The sequence below is a fragment of the Engraulis encrasicolus genome, chromosome 5 (genome assembly GCF_034702125.1).
Source record: "Engraulis encrasicolus isolate BLACKSEA-1 chromosome 5, IST_EnEncr_1.0, whole genome shotgun sequence".
Lineage (NCBI taxonomy): Eukaryota > Metazoa > Chordata > Actinopteri > Clupeiformes > Engraulidae > Engraulis > Engraulis encrasicolus.
In genome coordinates, this window is record NC_085861.1 from 43,861,776 (window position 1) to 43,882,185 (window position 20,410).

The following is a 20,410-nucleotide window of genomic DNA, read 5'->3' on the forward strand; positions in this document are numbered from 1 at the left end:
TGGTTACGAGAACTGTTACCATGCCGACCCCCCTTGCTCTCATCGCCAGGGTTACGGAGCAGGCTCCCCTGTTGTCTCCCCTCATCAGCGTGCTGTGCTGGAATCCAGTCCCTGCTCATATTAACCTCCTCTCACCTCTGCTCTCTCTCTCTCTTCCTCTCTCTCTCTCCTCCTCCTTTTCCACAGTCTCATTTGATCTCACTCCTTTTTTTCCATTGTCCTCCTTGGCTCCTCTCCTCTCTTGTCTTCTCCCTTCATCTCCTCCACTGTCTTCTCCTCTCCTGTCTTCTCCTCTGCTCTCCTTTGCTCTCTCCTCTCTTCTCCTGTCTTCTCCTCTTCTCTGCTCTCTCCTCTATTCTTCTCTCATGTCCTCTCCTCTCCTCCTCTGTCCACTCCTTTCCTATCCTCTCCTCTCCTCTCCTCCCCTCTCATCTCCTCTCCTCTCCTCTCCTCTCCACACATCTCCTCTCCTCTCCTCTCCTCTTCTCCTGAACGCTCTCTTCTCCTCTCCTCTCCTCTCCTCTCCTCTCCTCTCCTCAATTGGTTTATCAGCCAGTTGGTGGCCTCATTTTGATTCAGGTCACATCATCCTGGTTAGTTTCTTTACCACTCACCACACCCCCACTCCTCACCCAATGTATCTTCACCACAACTACTCTACTATTGCACCAATTTCTCTTCTCTTCTGCTTGCTAGACTACGTGTAATAGGTGTGCTCTGTGCTCTACTCCAAGGATAAAGATCACTGGTTTCTTTTTTCTTTTTTTCACTCACCTGGGTTGGCGTATGAGTGAAAAATCAAATCAAGTGTTTCCTACAAACCGCCCTTGCTTTCACCAGAATGGCAATGACCAAGTCATAGTGCATTGCTAAAGGCCCCGTGTTATGTCATAGCAGTGCTGTACTATGCTACTTAACTTTTCAATGACCATTACAGCGTGCCACTGGAGGTACGACGTGCATTGAGGGGCTACAGCGTTTGCGTATTTACATTCTTTGATTATTATTTTCACATTGCTGATATTTTTAATGAGTTAAATATTGTCTACACTTCCTGTTCCCTGCTGTGTGTCTGACTCTGTTTCCTCTGTGTCTCCCATGCGCAGGTGAGCGAGGATTGGAAGTACGTTGCCATGGTGATCGACCGCCTCTTCCTGTGGATCTTTGTGTTTGTGTGCGTCTTTGGCACGGTGGGCATGTTCCTGCAGCCCCTCTTCCAGAACGCCACCGTTAAGGTCATGACCCACAATCCTGGCTGACCAACCACGCGTCCCGTTGTGCTGACGGACGCCACCCGCCGCCAGTGGCGCGTCAGGAAGGACGAAGGGGGAGGAGGAGGGAGGGGCTGAGCGTGGGGGAGTGTGGAAGCATTCAGACGACTTTTTGACCTTTTTATCAAAACCAATAGGCCTGACTGTAAGAAACTCAGTGGTTGGGTTCATATGCAAACTTCTTTCGTATGGAAACTGCTTTTGAGCAAACAAAAAAAAACGAGAGGAAACAAGTGGATGCCTCCTCTGCTCTGAGAGACCTCGGCGCATTAGGGGAAGCTCCCTCCAATCCCCTCTCTCCTCCCTTTTGAGTGACACACAGCACAAGCCAATCAGGGAGAGAGGGCACACTTGTTTACTTTGCTCTTCTGGTCAGTCAGCATTCTGCAAACAGACACTCACCAACAATCAACCACCCAATCGCTTGACTGCGACTGATCTTCAGGCTTTGATGGAAGACTCGTGATTGGCTCTCAAGACTGTCAATCACAAAGACTTGAAAAAAGGATAAAAAAATATGTACCTATTATATTTTGCTTTTACTTTCTAAAAAGTCACTTACCTAAAGACGACCAGCTAACTATATTTTACAATAGTCTAGTACCATATCACACTATTGTGTCTGACATGTATAGGATCCATATTATTTCATGGTTGCACACAGAGGGTCAGGATGTCTATAGTATGTTTTCTTTTGACGCAGTAACGTATGATTCTATAAAAGCATAACAGGAATGTGATCATTATTGTACCACACCAGTTATAACACACGGAAGCCACAATGACATACACCCCCACTAGGGGACAGTACAGAATAACAGATACATGGCTCACACAGGTGGGGGTTGGGGGATGGGGTTGCAAAAAAAATAAAGTTTGTTTGAAGGAGATGGTAAGTGAAGTGCTAGGCAATAACGGGTGAAGCAAGTCTAAGAGGACGACCAGAAACCATGTGTGACAGTTTCAAATGTGTTTGAATTGTTTTGTTTTGACGTGCTGAATCCCTGTGAAAATGCAGTTGATTTTTTGAAACTGTGTACGGAGGGAAGGAAGGAAGACGACTAGGCAGTAACTGGAGCAGTAAGGTTGTATCCCCTTTCCTCCGAGAGACTGGAGGCTTCGCGCCAAGATGGCGGATACTGTGGGAGCCAGCTACAGCGTGCAGCTACGTTACAGTGCCTCACTCACAGGCAGATCCCACTGAAACTGTGCTGCTGTTGTTGCCCAGGTCTTCCCTCCTCCTCTACCACTCTCCTCTCATTTCCGTCCATCTTTTATTCATAGGGTACTGTTTCTTTCCCCCTTTCTTTTTTTCTGTTCTTTTTTGTGGCCTTCCTCTCACCTTTTGTCCCTTACATTCTCTCCATTGCCTCTCGTGTAATTGGGCCTCTTCTCTTCTCCTCTCCTCTTCTCTCCTCTCCTCTCCTCCCCTCTCCTCTCCTCTCCTCTCCTCTCCTCTCCCCTCCTCACCTCTCCTCTTCTCCTCTCCTTTCCTCTCCTCCCCTCCTCTCATTTCCTCTCCCCTCCTCTCCTCACTTCTCCTCTCCTCACCACTCCTCTCCTCTCCTCTCCTCGCCTCTCCTCTGCTCTCCTCCCCTCTGATCTCCTCTCCTCTCCTCTCCTCTCCTCTCCTCTCCTCTCCTCTACACTCCTCTCCTTTCCTCTCCCCTCCTCTCCTCTCCTCTTCTCTCCTCTCCTCTCCTCCCCTCTCCTCTCCTCTCCTCTCCTCTCCTCTCCTCTCCTCTACTCCCCTCCCCTCTCCTCTCCTCTACCCTCCCCTCCAGTCCTCCCCTCTCCTCTTCTCTCCTCTCCTGTCCTCTCCTCTCCTGTCCTCTCCTCTCATCTCTCCTCTTCTCTCCTCTCCTCTCCTCTCCTTTCCTCTCCTCTCCTCTCCTCTCCTCTCCTCTCCTCTCTCTCCTTGTGCCTCCTATCCCTTGTGCTGTTTGTGTTGGCCTTTGAAAAGGTGAGCAATTACTATAGGGCCCATCTGTGGTCCGTCACATGACATAAACATGAACCGCTCACATACATACGTACGTACATAGGTATGTGTTTATTAATGCACTCATGTGGCAAGTGCACATGGCACACGACACACACACACACACACACACACACACACACACACACACACACACACACACACACACACACACACACACACACACACACACACACACACACACACACACACACACACACACACACACACACAAACATGTTGATGATTACTGGGTTCATGTGGCTTACTACTCATTTGTACATGTGGCCTGAGCACCATTGGGGAGAGTGTTTCCATAGCAACAGTGCTTGGAGTGGAGAGAGACCCAGACTGAGAGACCCATGTGCTGTTGACTATAGTTGCCTCACCTGTCCCCTGCAGCTGCCTCTCCATATAGCCTACAACTAGGTCTACATGCTAGTTCTTTTGCCTTTGGTTTGAGTATGATGACTGTTTTTATTACTATTATTGGCCAAGAGAATATTATTGGTTGAAATTTAGGCCTACAACATGAAGTGAAAACATCTGATTAAAATGTGTCTCTGTTGCCCTATAGGTTCAGATATTCAGAATATTACATTGTATCTGGTTCACATTTTTTTCACCTCTCTTTCGCCCCTCTCTCTTCCCCCCCCCTCTCTCTCTCTCTCTTTACCTGTATCTCTTTCTTGTTTCATGCTTCATGTATGTCTGTCTTGATCCTGCGGCTCCTCTTCAACAGAGTTCTTAAGTGATGAGGCTCTGACCATAACATTGTGCCCTTGCTATACTGAGTATGATGTCGGATGATTTTCATTATCAAAAAAGGGAAAAAATATTCTTTGCACTTTGAGCTGTTTTTTTGGGTAGTTCTTCCACCATACACAAGCCACCTACACAGGCGACAGTGAGGCGTAGCCGTTATAATGATGTAATGCTGAGATAGCTGACTGGGCATCCTGTGTCTATATGCAGTCGCTCCCATCACATCAGTTCCACAGCCAGCCAGCCAACCATACCTCCAGTCCATCCTCCCTCCATCCTTCCTTCCCTCCATCTTTTCTTCCATCCTTCCTCACAACAGCCTCCCTCAGACACCTTCCCACACAGGCCACCCTTGTACCCCTCTCCTCCCCTCAGTCTAATGCCAGGCCACAACACATAGCACCACACACACCCAGCGTTACAGATAAGATCAGGATCACACAGGATTTCCAGTGCTCCCCACTAGTGTTGCCACCTGTCCAGGTTTTTCCTGATTGTCCAGGAAAAAATATGTACTTTCCTAGATGAAGGAGGACATTGCATACAAGCAAAAAGGGCAATTGAGTTTTAAATGTCCAGGTTTTTTTTGTCAGACAGAGGTTGCAACCCTAGTCCCCACATAGTACATCACTAAGGTATGGGTTTGGATGTGGGCCCATGTCTAATCATTTCTATTTTTAGAGGCCCCACAATTTAGAATAGTGCCCTTGCTCACTCCTGCTGGCATCTCATGCAGCAATGGCAGCACTCCAGTCGGCTCACCTTGTGCAGATGAGCCCGATGATGCTGGCACACAGTGTGCTTCAGACAGAAGCTGGCCAATGACACACCGTTATGGCTCATTCTTTTGAAACTCGGCTGTTGGTAGACCCGAGTTTGTTCTTCCGACAACCGTTGTAAATGCGTTCTATCGCAACACACATGTCTGAAAAAACAATGTTAAACGAACTCTGGGTACACTGAGCTGCTCCGAGTTTGTGTTTCGGGAGCCCGATTTGAGTACCCATTCTATTGCACTTTCCTGAGGCGGAGGCCGGGGTTTCCGAGTACTACCGAGTTTCAAAAGAATGCACCATTACTGTTTTTTATGCCTTTATTTCACAGGGCAGTCGAAGATGGTGACAGGAAGCGAATGGGACAGAGAGACAGAGGAGGATTGTGAAATGACCCCGGCCGGACTCAAACCGGGGTCCCCGTGGGTGGGTATGCAAGCCCAAATGTAGTGTGCCGCGCCACAGTGGCCCCGAATGCACCATTACTGGTACCTGGTGTGCTAGCATGGGCGGCTGGGGGTGGGGGATACTGGTGAATATGGTGAAGTATTAGGTGTACTGGACACTGTCTCTGATGTATTGAGGGAACAAGGTAGACTGCACACACTGTTACTAGTTTATATGGTAGGGTGGAAGGAATAGGCCTACTGGAGAATATGGTAGAGGAGGTGTACTGGGCAATGGCACACCATCGCTGTTGCATTACTGTGTAGGTCATACGACCTTCTTCAGGTAAAGTTTACCTGAAGAAGGTCGGATGACCGAAACGTTGCATTAAAATTTGTTGGTGGAATGGACAGTGTGCGGGATTTCTTTTCACTTGACTGACAACCCGGCTGGGATAACATCCTACGCACCTGCCCAACTACAGAGGTGTGCAAAAGCGTCTTTATTGAACTGATTACTGTGTAGGTGAAAGGGAGTGCTGCAGTGTATGTTGAAGGGGGTTTGCCTAGCTACGGGACACCAATGCCGGCACATTACTGATATACACAACCATTGTGGGGTTAAATTTTGAAAATGACTACTGGATTATAGATTAATTAAGAAATTGTGGCTTGCAGAAGACGATGGAAAATTAACAGGTTTTGCTTCATGCTTTTGGAGCTTCGTGGGAGAACACTCCCTCTTCTTCACCTTACAGTCCTGTGTCACTCTGCCTCTCTCTCTCTCCCTCTATCTCTATCCTTGACTCCTGTCCGTCTTTGTCTCACTTTCTGTCTGTCTGTCTCTCTCTCTGTCTCAGTCTCTTTGTCTTCCCATCTTTCTAACTAATCTCTCTCCCTCTCCAAGCCCTCTCTCCATCTCCATCTCTCTTTTCTCTGTCTCTACCTCACTCTCTTTCTCTGCTGACTGTGACTAACAGTGGATAAAAATAAGACAGACAGTGCGCCCCTTAACTCTGCCCTCACAACTGCTTAGCCAATCTAATAAAGAGTAGAAACTATGAAAGCCAATGACTCAGTATCTTTTTTTCACAGCGTGTGTGTGTGTGTGTATGTGTGAGAGAAAGAGAGTGTGTGTGTAAATGTGTGCAAATTATGTTAATTGAACATCACTTAAAGTGAGTAAACATTTCTACTGAGGATGGGTATTAATTGCACTTTTACAGATGACGCGTGCCTGTGTGTTCACTATATGTTTATTTGTTTGTTTACTGGTTGTGTATTTAAACAGGTAGTTAATCCCTGAATACTCTTAATCAAAGATTAGAGTCGAAAGAATTCATTTCTGCATGTAGGCCCTAATGCTCTTTCTTACAGCAGATATCAGAAAGACATCATCACAAAGTGAGCCGGTGAATTATAAGCACATATAAACTTCTTTGATCTGACAGATTAGGCTCATAGTTAAACATTTAAATTAAGTTGGATTGAATGCCGGTGAAATTGGATTAGATTACGTGCCTTTGGTCACAACGTTCCTTGGAAGTTAATATAGAAAACTATAGAATGACATTTTTAATAGGCAATAGGGTTTTATTTTCAATTAGCATTTATAACGGTTGGTGTGTCATGGCATTTTGTCCTCGAAAAAGGTGTGCCTTGGCTCAAAAAGGTTGAAAAACACTGGCCTAAAAGCAATGGGCCCAGAAATTATTGCGTGCCAGTAAAAATTAAATGAAGTGGAGGATCAGTAGTCGAACACCGCCACCTAGCGCTAAAATAAGTCTCGTGCATTCCACCTCGCGCACTGCTGTTCTTCAATCCAGAAATCACACTTGACGCTTGACTGGAACTTTTATATTTTATTATTTTGACGAGAAGTTGGTTAAATTAACAAATGAATAGGTTAAAAACGAATGAAAAGCAAAAGAAAATATTCACAAAGTCAACAATGACCGTCATTGACATTTAATTTCCTAAACATTTCATCCTTCAAAACTACCAAGCAAATTTGCTTTTGGATGTCTAGCAGCTAACGTCGCTTCTCCCAGCAGCTCACATACCATGAACTTTCCTTGAGCCACTGATGTAAGTGTATGATGGTCAAAACCACGACCTGGCAGGCCTACCCTTCTCTCTCCACATCCTCTACTTCAAACGTGTCATGTTGTTTTAACATAAAAAGACTGAGTTGATGGTTATTTATTTTACATTTTAATCCTTCTTGGCGGGTGCCTTCTTGTCGTCTTGGTGGTACTCGAGGAAGAAGTCGTTACAGGCTACGGTGAGTGCCCCAACGAGAATGATGAACTCGGTGAAGTCGACCTCTCCGTCGCCATTCGAGTCGAGGTCGCCCATGACCTTTTCTACGGCGTCTTGGTCCTTGGCGTGCTGTGACGACGCAATGAAACAGTAGGTTAGAGTTAGACACAATGTGAAATATAAACATAAAATGAAATTAAAAGTGTGTTAATAGAAATTAACATGTTATTAGTTAATTACACATCGTCTGCCCTTACCCCGAGGTAGCTGCCCAGCTCTGTTGTGAGCATCTCTTTGAGCTCGGCTTTGCTGAGGGTGTACTTGTCGCCCTCGTCGCCAGAGTACTTGTGGAAGGTCTGGATCATCAGCTGCATGGCGTTCTCAAGGGTGGAAGCATTTTCGGGGTTGAATCCGCTCATTCTACAAGGCGACAAACAAACAAAAACAAAAAGTAAGTAGGCTAAAGGTGAGTATTTGTGCCTCTGTGTCAAGCCACCAAAGTAAGACATAAGTGCCTGAAGTCAATTCTAAAAAAAAGACCAACTGATCTAACATCCTTACACTGTGTTTGCAAAACATGAAAATAATGTTTAAACGTGTATGGAAGAAATGCGTTCCCCTTTGGTTCCACTTAAATCCAAAACACATTAATCTAATAAGAGTGAAACATCAGACAGGTGAAAATCTCCCTTTCAGCCAAAGACAGGAAATTAAGGTAATCCCACACTCCCCCCCCCTCCCTCTCTCTCCCTCTCCAAACACCTCCTCTCTGTCACATATCCCTCTCCCTATCTTTCTCTATTCCCCACTCTCTGTCTCACTATCTTAATCTACCCATCACTTCCTTCTCCTCTCCACACATTCCTTATCCGTGATCATCACTGGATCTTCAGATAGGCAGCCTATAGCTTGCATCCACCGCCCCCTCAGTGAAGGGGAATTGAGATGCACACAGCAAATGAAAGGAGAGAGAGAGAGAGAGAGAGAGAGAGAGAGAGAGAGAGAGAGAGAGAGAGAGAGAAAGGAGACACCGTCTCAGGCCAAGTACAGGGGAGTGCAGTGCGCAGCTGATTGAAGTGCGAGGAAGCGGAGTAGCTTGCACAAGGGTAAAGATCACCGTCGGATCAAATCTAGCACAGACAGGCAGACTCTCATTGCCACTCTGATGACAAACAAGCTTCTCATTAAATTGTAAATGGGCTCCCCCATCCAGCCCTGTCAACACTCCAACTACCCATCCCATCAACAGAATTGAAAATCGGCATGGGGATATACAGACTCGCAAAGTGAAACATAGTCGCAAAACGAAAAGGACACACAGTCAGTAGAAGGATGCAGTATAAGGTAAAAGGTATACTTCACGGCCTACCTGGCCTCTTTCTGCTCAGCCCCTAGCGCAGAGCCTATGTTATAACCTTACTGACACAAACATTGTAATGGCTATGTCGTAATCTGCTACTTAAGGCTCTCGGTACTGTCGTAGCAATAGTTATGATGTAGTTGAGCGTTTTAAGCAAATAGTGAATAGACCCGCTGGTGACCCCATCTGCACTAAGAGTCTACTACACACATGACCCAACAACACTAATTAGGAAGATGAGAGCTGCTGCTAGCAGTCTTCTACTCTCATGTCCTGCTATCCCTGCCCACTCTACAGTACACCGCTACTCCAGTTTACCGCATGCATAACCAAATGCTGTTTACACCAGCTCTGAGATGAAATTACGGGATGAGAATTGTCTGTCTCTCACATCCTAGGCAGACATTTTTGTTTTGTTTGGCATTGTTTCTTCTTCTATTTCTGTCTGTGTTTTGATCCATCTCTTCTTTGTCATCCTTCTGACATTTGTTTTTTTTGTTCTCCATCTTTGTCCCCCCCTTCCTTATAGGCATAGAGAGTCGGTCCGCTCCTCCTTACCTGACGGTTGGTGGTGGGTTGCTCTTCTGTTCCAGAGAAAAAGGAGAGATTGCAGAGAGAGGCAAAGGCTGGTAAGGAGCTGAGGAGAAGGGCCCCAACTTATATACTCCTTTCTCTCCTCCCACTGACACTCATCCCTCCCTCCCTCTTCTCTTTTTTTCCTCTCTATCTCTCTCTTCCTCCCTCTCTCTCTCCCTCCATCACTTCATTCATCTATTCTTCTATCTGTCCATCTGCCTAAACATCTCCCCACCCACCCTACCTTCCTTCCCTTGCCCACCTGTTGTCGCCTTTCTTTTTCTTGACACAGGTAGACTAAAATATTTACATATAAGCAGATGTGGACCACGTTGGGTGTCATCTCCTTCGGCACAGTATATACGCATCACATAGGCTTTGTGGTAATAAACAAGGTTTTAGACTAATTGGCACACATGGACGCCGCAACCACACGCATGCATGCGTGCATACACACACGCAAGCACGCATCCCTTACGAAAATGACCCATGGTAAATCATGGTTGTCATGTTTTTTTGAGCATGGTTCACTATGACTATGGTGACTATGGTTTAATCATGGTTTCACTATGATTTAACTACACCCTGATGAAAATTAACCATGGTTTTACTCTGAAACCATAGGTTATAGTTATTAATTAAATTACACTTAGCTGACACTTTTTTATCTTAAGTGTGTCTTGGTGATAGTCCTTGGAGCAATGTGGGGTTAGGTGCCTTGCTCAAGTGCACTTCAGTCATGGATGGAGGTTTAAGGAGAAGTAAGGGTGGGATTTGAACCTGCAACTCAGGGATGTTCGGGCCAACTCCCTAACCATTACACCACGGCTGCCCACCAATATTTATGTTTTTAGGGTAACCACAAAACCCACAATTAACCATGTTTTTTTTAGCATGGTTTGTGACTATGGTCATGGTTAAACCATGGTCAGGAACCACGGTTTTCATGGTTACCCAAATAACCATGGATAAGCCATAGTAATACTATGGTTGGTTCAGAGTACTTAGAGTAACCATGACATAGTATGGTAAAACCATGGGTACTAGTAAAGCCATGGTCGGATGCATGCATGCGTGCACACACGCGGGCGCGTGCACGCACGCACGCACGCGATACAAGCATACACATATACATTACACAGACACATAACACACACACACACATACACACACACTTGGTAAGTAAGGATGTCGTGTCATGTCAGACCAATTTAGCTCTTGTCTTTCATTTATTAGGCATGGATAGGCAACATGGTAGTGTCTTTGTTTCCATAACTTAATAATGGTACAGCTCTGAAAGTGTTTGTGTGTGTGTGCGTGTGCGTGTGTGTGTGCGTGTGTGCGTGTGTGTGTGCGTGTGTGCGTGTGTGTGCGTGTGTAGAGTGGTTGACGATCTCGGGTGTGGGGGTGGGATGGTGGTAGATGTGTGATGTGTGTTTGTGTGTGTGTGTGTGTGTGTGTGTGGAGGGGGTGATATGTGACAGTATATGTGTTTAGTTCTGTGTGTGTGTATGTGTGCATTGTCCTGTGTGTTTATGTTAGAGAGCACTAGTCAAGAGACAATGGAGAGGCTTCTCAGTTACAACTTTTCATTATCTCTCTGAGATGTGTGTGTGTGTGTGTGTGTGTGCGTGTGCGTGTGCGGGCGTGCGGGCGTGCATGCGTGCGTGTGTGTGTACTGAGTGTGTGTGTTTAGGGAGTGTGTGTGTGTGCATCCATGTGAAGGTTTTGCATTTATGCCCTTTATAATTCCTGATGGCAGGATTTACTGTGCAAAGGAAGAAGCGACAAGAAACCAGAGACAGTTTTGAGACCTACCGTACAGACATCTTGTCTGCCATATAGTACAGTACATAAATCTACTGTCTCTCATCCAGGGACCCTTTTGTTTGCTTGTTTATTAGGGCTGTAACGATACACTCAACTCACAATTCGATTTATCACGATTTTGACCTACGGTTGACCCCACGATCTCTGAAATGCATCTAATTTGAAGCTTGAGAGCATTATCACATCGAATCATATGCTTGTTTTCTGGAATGAAGGATTATAAAACGTTGAAAGGGCATATCACGATACTGCCTCCTTACATCACGATAGAGTATCATGACTCTGAGTATCGCAATTTCTCAGTTCGATCCAATATCGTTACAGCCCTATTGTTTATTTATTTGTTGTTGACATCAAGGGCGTAACTTTATGCTGACAATTGGGGGGGTCAAGATTTCCATCTAAATGAATTAAATGGCTAAACAGTTTTCTTCAGTATTTGCATGTACAGTTATGTATGTTACCTGGTCATTTGTGCCTCCTGCGCTGTCTCTCTCTGTACTCTCTCTCCCTGTTTTTGGTCATCCGATTCTCCTTCGCCTCGTTCTCTCCCTCTGTCTTCAACTGATGCACTTCCTCCATCACCTCCTTTCTGTTGCTCAACTGCTACATCTCCTCCGTTGCCTCTCTCTCCTTCAAATGCTGCACCTCCTCTGACACCTTCATACTCTATCTCTTGAACTGGTTCACCTCCTTTGTCACCTCCTTCTCTCTCTCTCTCTCTGGACACCCGTCTCTCTCTGATCACCTGTACCTCCTTGGCCTTGGATCTCTCTTTGGTGACCTGCACAATCAAGTTTTTGAACCTGATATAAAAAAAACCTCAGTTAATGTTCAAATGGCTTGGCAGCAAACTCACATCAGAGTTTTAGAGAATGCATTTTCCCAATCAGGCTAAAGTCAAGCTGTCAGAAAATCTCCATTTGTAATGTGGCATATAGCAATAAAGCAAAGATGAGTTAATGAATGAATGAATTAATTAATTAAAAACATTCCTACCCTTTGCTTAGTAGGCCTAATTCATATGATCAGAAGAAAGCTACAGTCAGAGATGGTTGATAAAATCTTTGATGCAGTGCCAAATATGAATGACATATCCCAACCATCAATCACTAATCAGGATGCTGCACAAATAGGATCTCTTGTCTGCTGTTCGCCATGTTGTTAATCATATGATCAGAAGAAAGTTGCTGTGGTAGAAATTAAAGTAGCCTGCTGGCTACATAATATCCCATACCCATTATTTATACAATTGACTGTTGTTGTTTTTTTTTAACAGTGGCGACAAAAATATTGAGAGGACCTCCTCTGTCTCACTCCAAGCACAGCCACGCATAGTGTCACGCGAGGAAGGAACCCCTTGTCTCCCCAACCCTCTCTCGTGTCTCTCTCTTCATTACTTCACTGGCGAAACAAACTGTAATCGCTTGGCTGTTGTCAACAAATGCGATTTTGAAAACAAAATATAATGCCACAATACATCTTATTTAAAATGGATGTGTTTACTATTGGTGTCAAAAAACGTACAGGCATTTTGGTTCAGCTGCATTGAACAAGCTTCTCATTTGAAGTGGATACTATCATAGGAAATCACGCAGGCAACTGGACAGGGGGTAACCAAAAACTACTTAAATGACGTGAAATAAAACAAACAATGTGTTGGTTTGAGGGAGTAAATATCCCAAGTGCTAGCCATCAACGTCCAAAATAGCCAGCCACGTCCAGTGTTATTGAACTAGCTGTCTGTCGTAACCTAGCATAAAATAGCTATAACTAACTGACAGGCAGAAAGGCAGTGGTACAATAGGTTCTCAAAACACTCGGAAATAATGTCTCTTGTGCCAAAGACGCATCCACGCATGATCATGTGGCAATTGCAAGTTAAAAGTAGAAAAAAACAATTGCTCAATACTTGATAAAGTTGATCGCTAATCAGTTTGAATTTGGGATAGTGGAGAAGAGGATTACCCATTGAGAGATTCCCTGATTGTCGCTCCCAACGCAGGACGCTCCCCGGTCGGCTCGCTCCCACTAGCCAGACTATCGATCCCACCGCCATATAACGGAGCTAGTTATCTTTTTGATGTTAGTTTTTTGTTTCTAACCCTAACCCTAACCTTAACTCTAAACCTAACTCTAAACTGCTTGTATGTGGCAGTGTATGATAATACGTGAAATATAATCGGGTGGGACTACACGTCCGGGAGTGATAGAAACACCTGGGACTACACGTCCGGGAGCGATCTCAGTTGGGAGTGTCCATCTACCTCCCCCATTGGATGTACACAACTAACGCAGATTTGGGGAATACCAAGGGGGGCAGGGGGGGTTACATTACAACATGATTAAACATAACTGAACGAAACCATTTTTCACTATTTACATAAAATGGGTAAAGTTGTTCATGCAAGACAAGTACTGTAATTATATAGGGGGGGGGGGGGTTTGTACAATTATATAAGGGGGGTTATATTGTCAGGGTTTGAAGTCTGGGGGGGTCAAAACCCCCCTAACCCCCGTGGAAATTACGCCCATGGTTGACATGATGCACTATTCATTTCGTGTGAAGTCCTCTTCACTTCACCCTGTTCCCCGATCAACTCATGGAATTTGTTGCTTGTTTCCGTCGACTCGGCCTGGCATGAATGTTTCAGTGCAACCTTTGCGGGACATGTGTTGTAGTTTGGGGTGTAGTACAGCAGCTCTCCTTTAATGATTAAACCCCACTGGATGGGATCAGATCCTGTGGCCCTGACATGATCACTACTGCCATGAATAAGTCAAACAATAATCGATGAAAATTTAACGTGAGAGGGGTGGACGGGCGGCTGTTGGATGGCGGATGGCGGATGGCTCTTCTACACTTTTACACTATGAAGAGTAAGCAGGGCAACCTGTGGTCTGAAGTGGCCCCAGGGCTATAGGAAGACAACACAGGGCCATGTAACGTGAGTGCAGTGTGTTTTAGCCAGAGGCTGAAATGGGTGTTTGACGCATGGCGTCAACATGAGAGGTCACCGACCTGGAAGAGGAAAGGTGAAGTGATGGGCTCCTGTGACTTGACTTTTTGTCTCAGCTCAGCGGGCAATTCGTGGATGACACCCAAGTCACTGTTCACTGAAGTTTATTGCCCGTTGACTTAGAGTGTTGTCCGTTCTTGTTTCAAAGTTATATTCCTTTCGGAGTTAGCAACCAGTTACTTTTACTTTTGAGGAGTTTTGAAGTGTGTTACATAAAGTTTATCAATTCATAGTAGACAAAGGATGATGAGACTAAGGCTAAGGTTGTATTGTACGGTATTTACAGTATTTGAGATGACCTGAAGTTATACTCAGGAAAGGATTGTTGACAACAAAGATATGCCAAACTAGTTGTCTGACATCGCTTTAGTATAATAGAGCAAACAAGTTAGCAATGTGAGATACATACTCTGTATGTTGGTATTCTGTCCTTCAAAGACGGATTTTAAGAATTCCTGCCGATTTCAACATGCCATTATATTGCTCACTCTTGCCTTCACTTGTCAGTACCAGACCAGGTGACATTTGTTATTAAGCACTTTTTGAGATCCTGTACATTCTAATGGGAGAATGCTTAGTTTACATAAAAAAAACAATTGCCATGCTCCAAATATGGTATGTTAAGACTTTTCTATTCATGTAAAAATGTAAACAAACCATGCCTGAATGCCCAGGATCTCTGAAACGTGTGTGTGTGTGTGTGTGTGTGTGTGTGTGTGTGTGTGTGTGTGTGTGTGTGTGTGTGTGTGTGTGTGTGTGTGTGTGTGTGCGTGCGCGTGCGTGCATGTGTGTGTGCATGCGCACACGGCACGTGCGTGCGTGTGTCTCTGTGTGTGTATTCACCAGTGTGTGTATGTGTGTGTGTGTTAGACGTTTTTAGCCCAATCTTTCACCTTAAAGGCCACACACCTGATACTGAGGGCCAAGTGATAATCCTGCGCTAATTGAATGGTGTGTCCACAGTGACTGACAGTGATGATTAAAAACGGCACCATTCCGCTAAACTACGCAGACACATTCACAGCCACAGGTACTGTAGTATTTCACTGCGTGTACACGCACACACACACACACGCGCATGCAGGCACGCAGATACACACACACACACATGCATGCATGCACGCACACACGCAGATACACACACACACACACACGCACACATGCAAACAGAGAAAGAATCACACAGCGTTACACAAAAAAGAGAGACACAGGAACAGGCACAGGCACACGCGTACACACAGTATGTATTAGGGATGCACGATGTGAAAAATTTTGGCCAATACGATATCCGATATTCGATATTGATATTGCTGTTTTGGTCGATAACCGATATTAACCGATACCGATGTTTAAAAAATAAAAAAAAATTGAAAGAGATAACATTTAATACAGACTGACAATGATACAAACTGATTTTTTGAATTTCCTCTTATTTCCAAAAACACTTTTCAACTCCCTGTGATAAAATTAATTTTCATGTTCAAATCTGTCAAGTCCAATCTTTTAGAACCGTAACATAGCAAAAAAACATCGGCATTAATATCAGCCCAGTTTTACCCATAGGATCGATGTCCAATGTGTTGAGAAATGTCAAATATTGGCCGATACATTGTGCATCCCTAGTATGTGTGTTGAGATGAAGCTGAAATACAAGAGACAAGCGATCCCTAATGTACAGGTGATTAGTTAAAGCCTCACATTAACCCTTGTGTTGCTTTTCAGTCCCTGCGTCTGTGAGTATTGTGTTGCACACACACACGACAAACTGGGGCAAATGGAGGGATGGATTGATGGACAGATGGGCGGGTAGATGGATGGATGGACGCAGGGTGCGTGGGATTGATGGGTGGAACCTTTTAGTCTGCGCGTCCCGTGTAGGGTTTCTATAGAGCAGGTGGAACATGGCCGACCGCAGAAGCATTCTATATTTATTTAGGGGGTGTCATGACTTGTGACGTAGGACACACACCTATGGCTACCATATAAGGGTTAGCCCAGGCTGCTTAGCCTATTATCACCTGTTGGGCTGATTTTTTGTTGCAACATAAGGCTAAGTGCCATTAGTGTTGATGACCGGCTAGATGTTGAAGTTCATACTGAACTGCATTATTTTATTCCTGTCTAGAAATCTGTGCTGTATTTATTAAATTGATGTACAGCTTTACCTCTGTATTTTCTGAAATGATTCATAATCCACTTTGGTCTTAAGCTTATTTGATCTTATTTGATTTTATCTTGTCTTATGTGATGTGGAAGAAAAAACTTAGCGGAATGTGTGAACAGAATAATCATCAACGTATTAACCGTTGGAAAGTTATTCTTCAAAAAACATTCTTCAAGAAATCATCATTTGTACCATTAGCTGCCAATTTTATTGCATTGTGCTTGTTGTTTGCGTGCCCCAATGGGGTTTGTAGTACAGTGTGTTGAAGTTGCCATCATTGTGTGTCCTCAGCTGCTGTGAGAAGCTCAGGCATAAAGGTTATTGGTCTTGACAACACTGAGTTTTGATGCCACCATGTGAAGAAACTCAATGTACTCAGCAAAGGTAATCTTCCCATCTCTGTTCCTGTCTACTCTTGTTTCCATGAACTGCTTCCTTGCCTCACGACTTTGGGTGCCCTTGGAGAAAGAAAGAAAGAAAGAAAGAAAGAAAGAAAGAAAGAAAGAAAGAAAGAAAGAAAAAAAGACAGGCAAACAGACATAATAATCAAAAAATGAATTCTTTCAATCTGTCAATTATTTTTAAATTTCTTCACAATAAGATGCAGCAATATTATTTGGAAATTTTATTTTAATGATCTGCGTAACAGTGCATTGACAACATGAAAATCAGTGGTGTTGCTGTAACTAACATGAAACATTATGTGCTTAGAGACTGAGTCAGGGTGAGGGCCAGGGTTAAAGTAGGGTAAGTATAAGGTATGTCTACTGTAAGTAGATAATGTTACATGTTGTTAGAGGGTAAGGCACACTGTACAGTAAAGAGAGTGTTAAGTTGCAATTAAGTTTTTGTTTGCGTATTTTTGCTGGATGTTGCACATACAGTAGAAGGTCGGGTGACAGGTGCATATGTATATGTGTCTGGTTGTTTGTAAAGGTTATCTGCATCCCTCTAAAGCAAATGAATGAGTGCCAAAAATGTGTCTTACAGTCATGAAGCATCGGAATTCTCTCTCGAGGAGTTTATCAAATTCATCCTTTTTTAGATACTCAGGATTTTGTCTAGCATACTCATGAAATTTGCACACCATCGTTCGAATTGCCCTCTCCACACCTAGCAGAGACAGGAAATCATGAAACGACTACAAATATGGAACAACTGATCTGTTAAGTGGTAGTGTAATGGAGCTGAAGAAAAGCATACGTGTATGTTCACATTCATAAACAATGTAAATGCTATGTAGTACATTTAAAAAAAACATTCATAAAGAAAAGAAGAACTGAGTGCATTCCATACATAAACAAAAATGGAGATCCTATATGCCATAAAGTGAAATTAACACAGGCCACACATGTGCAACCCGAGGGCTATGTGCGGCCCATGGTCCAGTTTTTACTGTCATCCGGCACATAAAGCAAAGCTTGGGTTTCCATCAGGGTTTGTAAAACAGAGATCTGGTTACTCTTGAAGTTTTGATCTTTTATTTTGGCTGCTGTTTATTAACAAACAAGGCCAGAGTTCCTGAAGGCAGTACTGGCACAGACCTGCAGGGAAAGGCGTGCCGCATAATTACAAATAAGGCGGCAGCTGCTAGGTATCGCATCATCATCAACAACACAACAAGCTTTGTGAGTGCACTGGTTCCAGTAATTAAAGTTTCTCCAACTTATAAATAAGCAAACAAACAAATAAAAGGACTGTCGCGCCAATGAAGTTAACCAGAGTGCCAAGACACGACATATGTAATCCATCAAAAGATAAGGTGTGTGCAATGGAATCTAATGAGGGTGGTGTGCAAAACGCTTCTGGTCCTTTAGACCTTCGGCAGTGATGCGTCTTCATTCTCTGTGGAAAGATCCGGAGAATCTGCTGATGAGAGAGAGAGAGAGAGAGAGAGAGAGAGAGGAGAAAGCATGTGATAGATTTTAGACAAGCCAAGTCTTCCATTCTGTGGAGAGAAAACGAGAAAAGGCTCGGAAACAGAATGTAAACAGTTTGCCTCGGAAAAGAAGCCGGCTAACTGGGACGAGGACGAAAGACAACACTCTATAAAAAACAAGTGATAGGGAGAGAGGGGTGATGTTAGACTGGTTAAGGAGCATAGAGGAGGGAAAGGTAGAGGGGAGAGGAGGAGGAAGAGATAGAGAGAGTGACAGAGAGACAGAAGGAGAGAGAGAGAGAGAGAGCAAGAGAGAGAGTGGGAGAGAGAGAGACTGTGCTGAAAACACAATGGAACTTCTGATCTTTGACTGAAACCCTATCCCCTCAATCCAGCAGCAGGCCACTGGGTTAGGTTACTGGAGGGGTAGCCTGCTATCTGTCTGTTACTCACTCTTTCTTTTTCATTCTCTCTTTCTTTCTCTTTTTTCGTAAGTTTTTCTCTCATTTGCAATCTTGCACGCTTGAATGTTTGCACGTTTTCTTTCTTTCTTTCTTTCTTTCTTTCTTTCTTTCTTTCTTTCTTTCTTTCTTTCTTTCTTTCTTTCTTTCTTTCTTTCTTTCTTTCTTTCTTTCTGTGATGTTCTACTCTTCCTCACCCCATTTGACAAACACTGGTATGTGTATGCATAGCATGCAAACATTTAGTACATACAGATGCAAACAGACACACATGAACAATGCACACAGACTCACAAACACAAACAAGCTCGACAAGACAAAGACGAGTATGAAGCATTTTGTCATCCATGCACGCATGCATTCAATATCAGACAAGTAAGAAATAATTGATGGAGAGATGAGGATTTTTTTGCACTGGCATTTCACAAGCTAATCCATAGGGAGACTGAACTGGCAGACAGAAAGAAAATACAGGGGCACTTCGGGGACACATAACACACACACATACACCACACACACTTGAACATACAAACACCCACAGACATGCATACACACACCCACCCTCAGATACTGTCAATGGAGAGGCGATACATACACACATAAATAATTATACATACATATGATACATAAACACACACACACACACACACACGTATGCACACACACACGCACGTACACACACACACACACACACACACACACACCCTGCCAACTGCCAACGGAGAGGTATAATGATACATACATGTGATACACACACACACACACACACACACACACACACACACACACACACACACACACACACACACACACACACACACACACACAAACAGGGCCACTGACAGTTTTTGCTACAACAAGTCATCTGACAGGTCATCTGTCCCCCAGCCCAACCACCGTCGGCTTCCTTGCGCGCACACACACACACTCACACCATGCAAAAGATATCACTGTCACCATACACACACACGCACACACACAAGAACAGTACAATAGCAAGGAGTTGGCTGGATGTGAATACATTGTTGAAGTGCCAGTGCATATCGCAGTGGGCCAAAGGGAAACCCCATAGTATTGTTCATCACACACTACAGCACACACACTATCAGAAAAATAAACAACAATAACTAGAATAGCACTCAGAGAGCGCATGCCTCTGCCAAGCAGCCTAATTTTAATCCTTTAGTGCTTTCTAATTGTAAGCAAGCTTACTGCTCAAATTTAACAGTTGACACAATTGTGACGCCTAGATCCCTATTTGGAGTTTTATGCAATATCAAGCTTTTGGTCCTTCCTCAGACCAAAAGTTCGACAAAAAAAGTAAAAGTGGGTCCACAATCCACCAATGAGAAAGAGTCGCTAAAATATTTGGGTTCAGCATGTGATCCCTTTTCGTTCCAAAGTCAACCTGATTTTGACCCATCCTGAAAATCTTGAAAGGACAGTTTGAGAGATAACGGGAAGCGAGTGGGAGTGACGACAGGGCCCTTCTGTAATTGTTTTGTGAGAACAAACAAAGTAACAGCTGCAAAATAATGAAGTAAAAAATACAAGTGGACTAAATAATATTATATAGTAGAGGTAATAATATTTATATTTAAAATATATTTAATGAAATATAAATGCACACACAGATCACAGACATTTTCTTTTCTCGTCACTTTATTTGTGTTTGTCCTTTT

The 20,410-nt window shown here is 44.0% G+C and overlaps 2 protein-coding genes and 1 long non-coding RNA gene across 3 annotated transcripts in view; 2 read left to right on the forward strand and 1 right to left on the reverse strand.

Moving 5' to 3' along the window:
- The window catches only part of chrnb2 (cholinergic receptor, nicotinic, beta 2), a 29,828-nt gene extending 27,702 nt beyond the window's left edge, over positions 1-2,126 (forward strand). The window contains exon 8 of the mRNA XM_063198256.1: positions 1,107-2,126. Within this exon, the coding sequence (XP_063054326.1) occupies positions 1,107-1,259 (153 nt within the window). The 3' untranslated portion in view covers positions 1,260-2,126. The remainder of the gene's footprint in view (positions 1-1,106) is intronic.
- Positions 2,127-7,056: 4,930 nt separating this feature from the next.
- s100t (S100 calcium binding protein T) lies at positions 7,057-14,727 on the reverse strand. The gene is made up of 3 exons (XM_063199523.1): positions 14,634-14,727; positions 7,696-7,858; positions 7,057-7,567 (listed from the first exon to the last, which is right to left on the reverse strand). The coding sequence occupies exons 2-3, from the start codon at positions 7,855-7,857 to the stop codon at positions 7,391-7,393; spliced, it is 339 nt and encodes a 112-aa protein (XP_063055593.1). The 5' UTR covers position 7,858; positions 14,634-14,727; the 3' UTR covers positions 7,057-7,390.
- LOC134449532 (uncharacterized) overlaps positions 9,329-20,410 on the forward strand; it is a 35,410-nt gene continuing 24,328 nt past the window's right edge. Inside the window, exons 1-2 of the long non-coding RNA XR_010034972.1 lie at positions 9,329-9,427; positions 16,680-16,772. This is a non-coding gene — a long non-coding RNA (uncharacterized LOC134449532). The remainder of the gene's footprint in view (positions 9,428-16,679; positions 16,773-20,410) is intronic.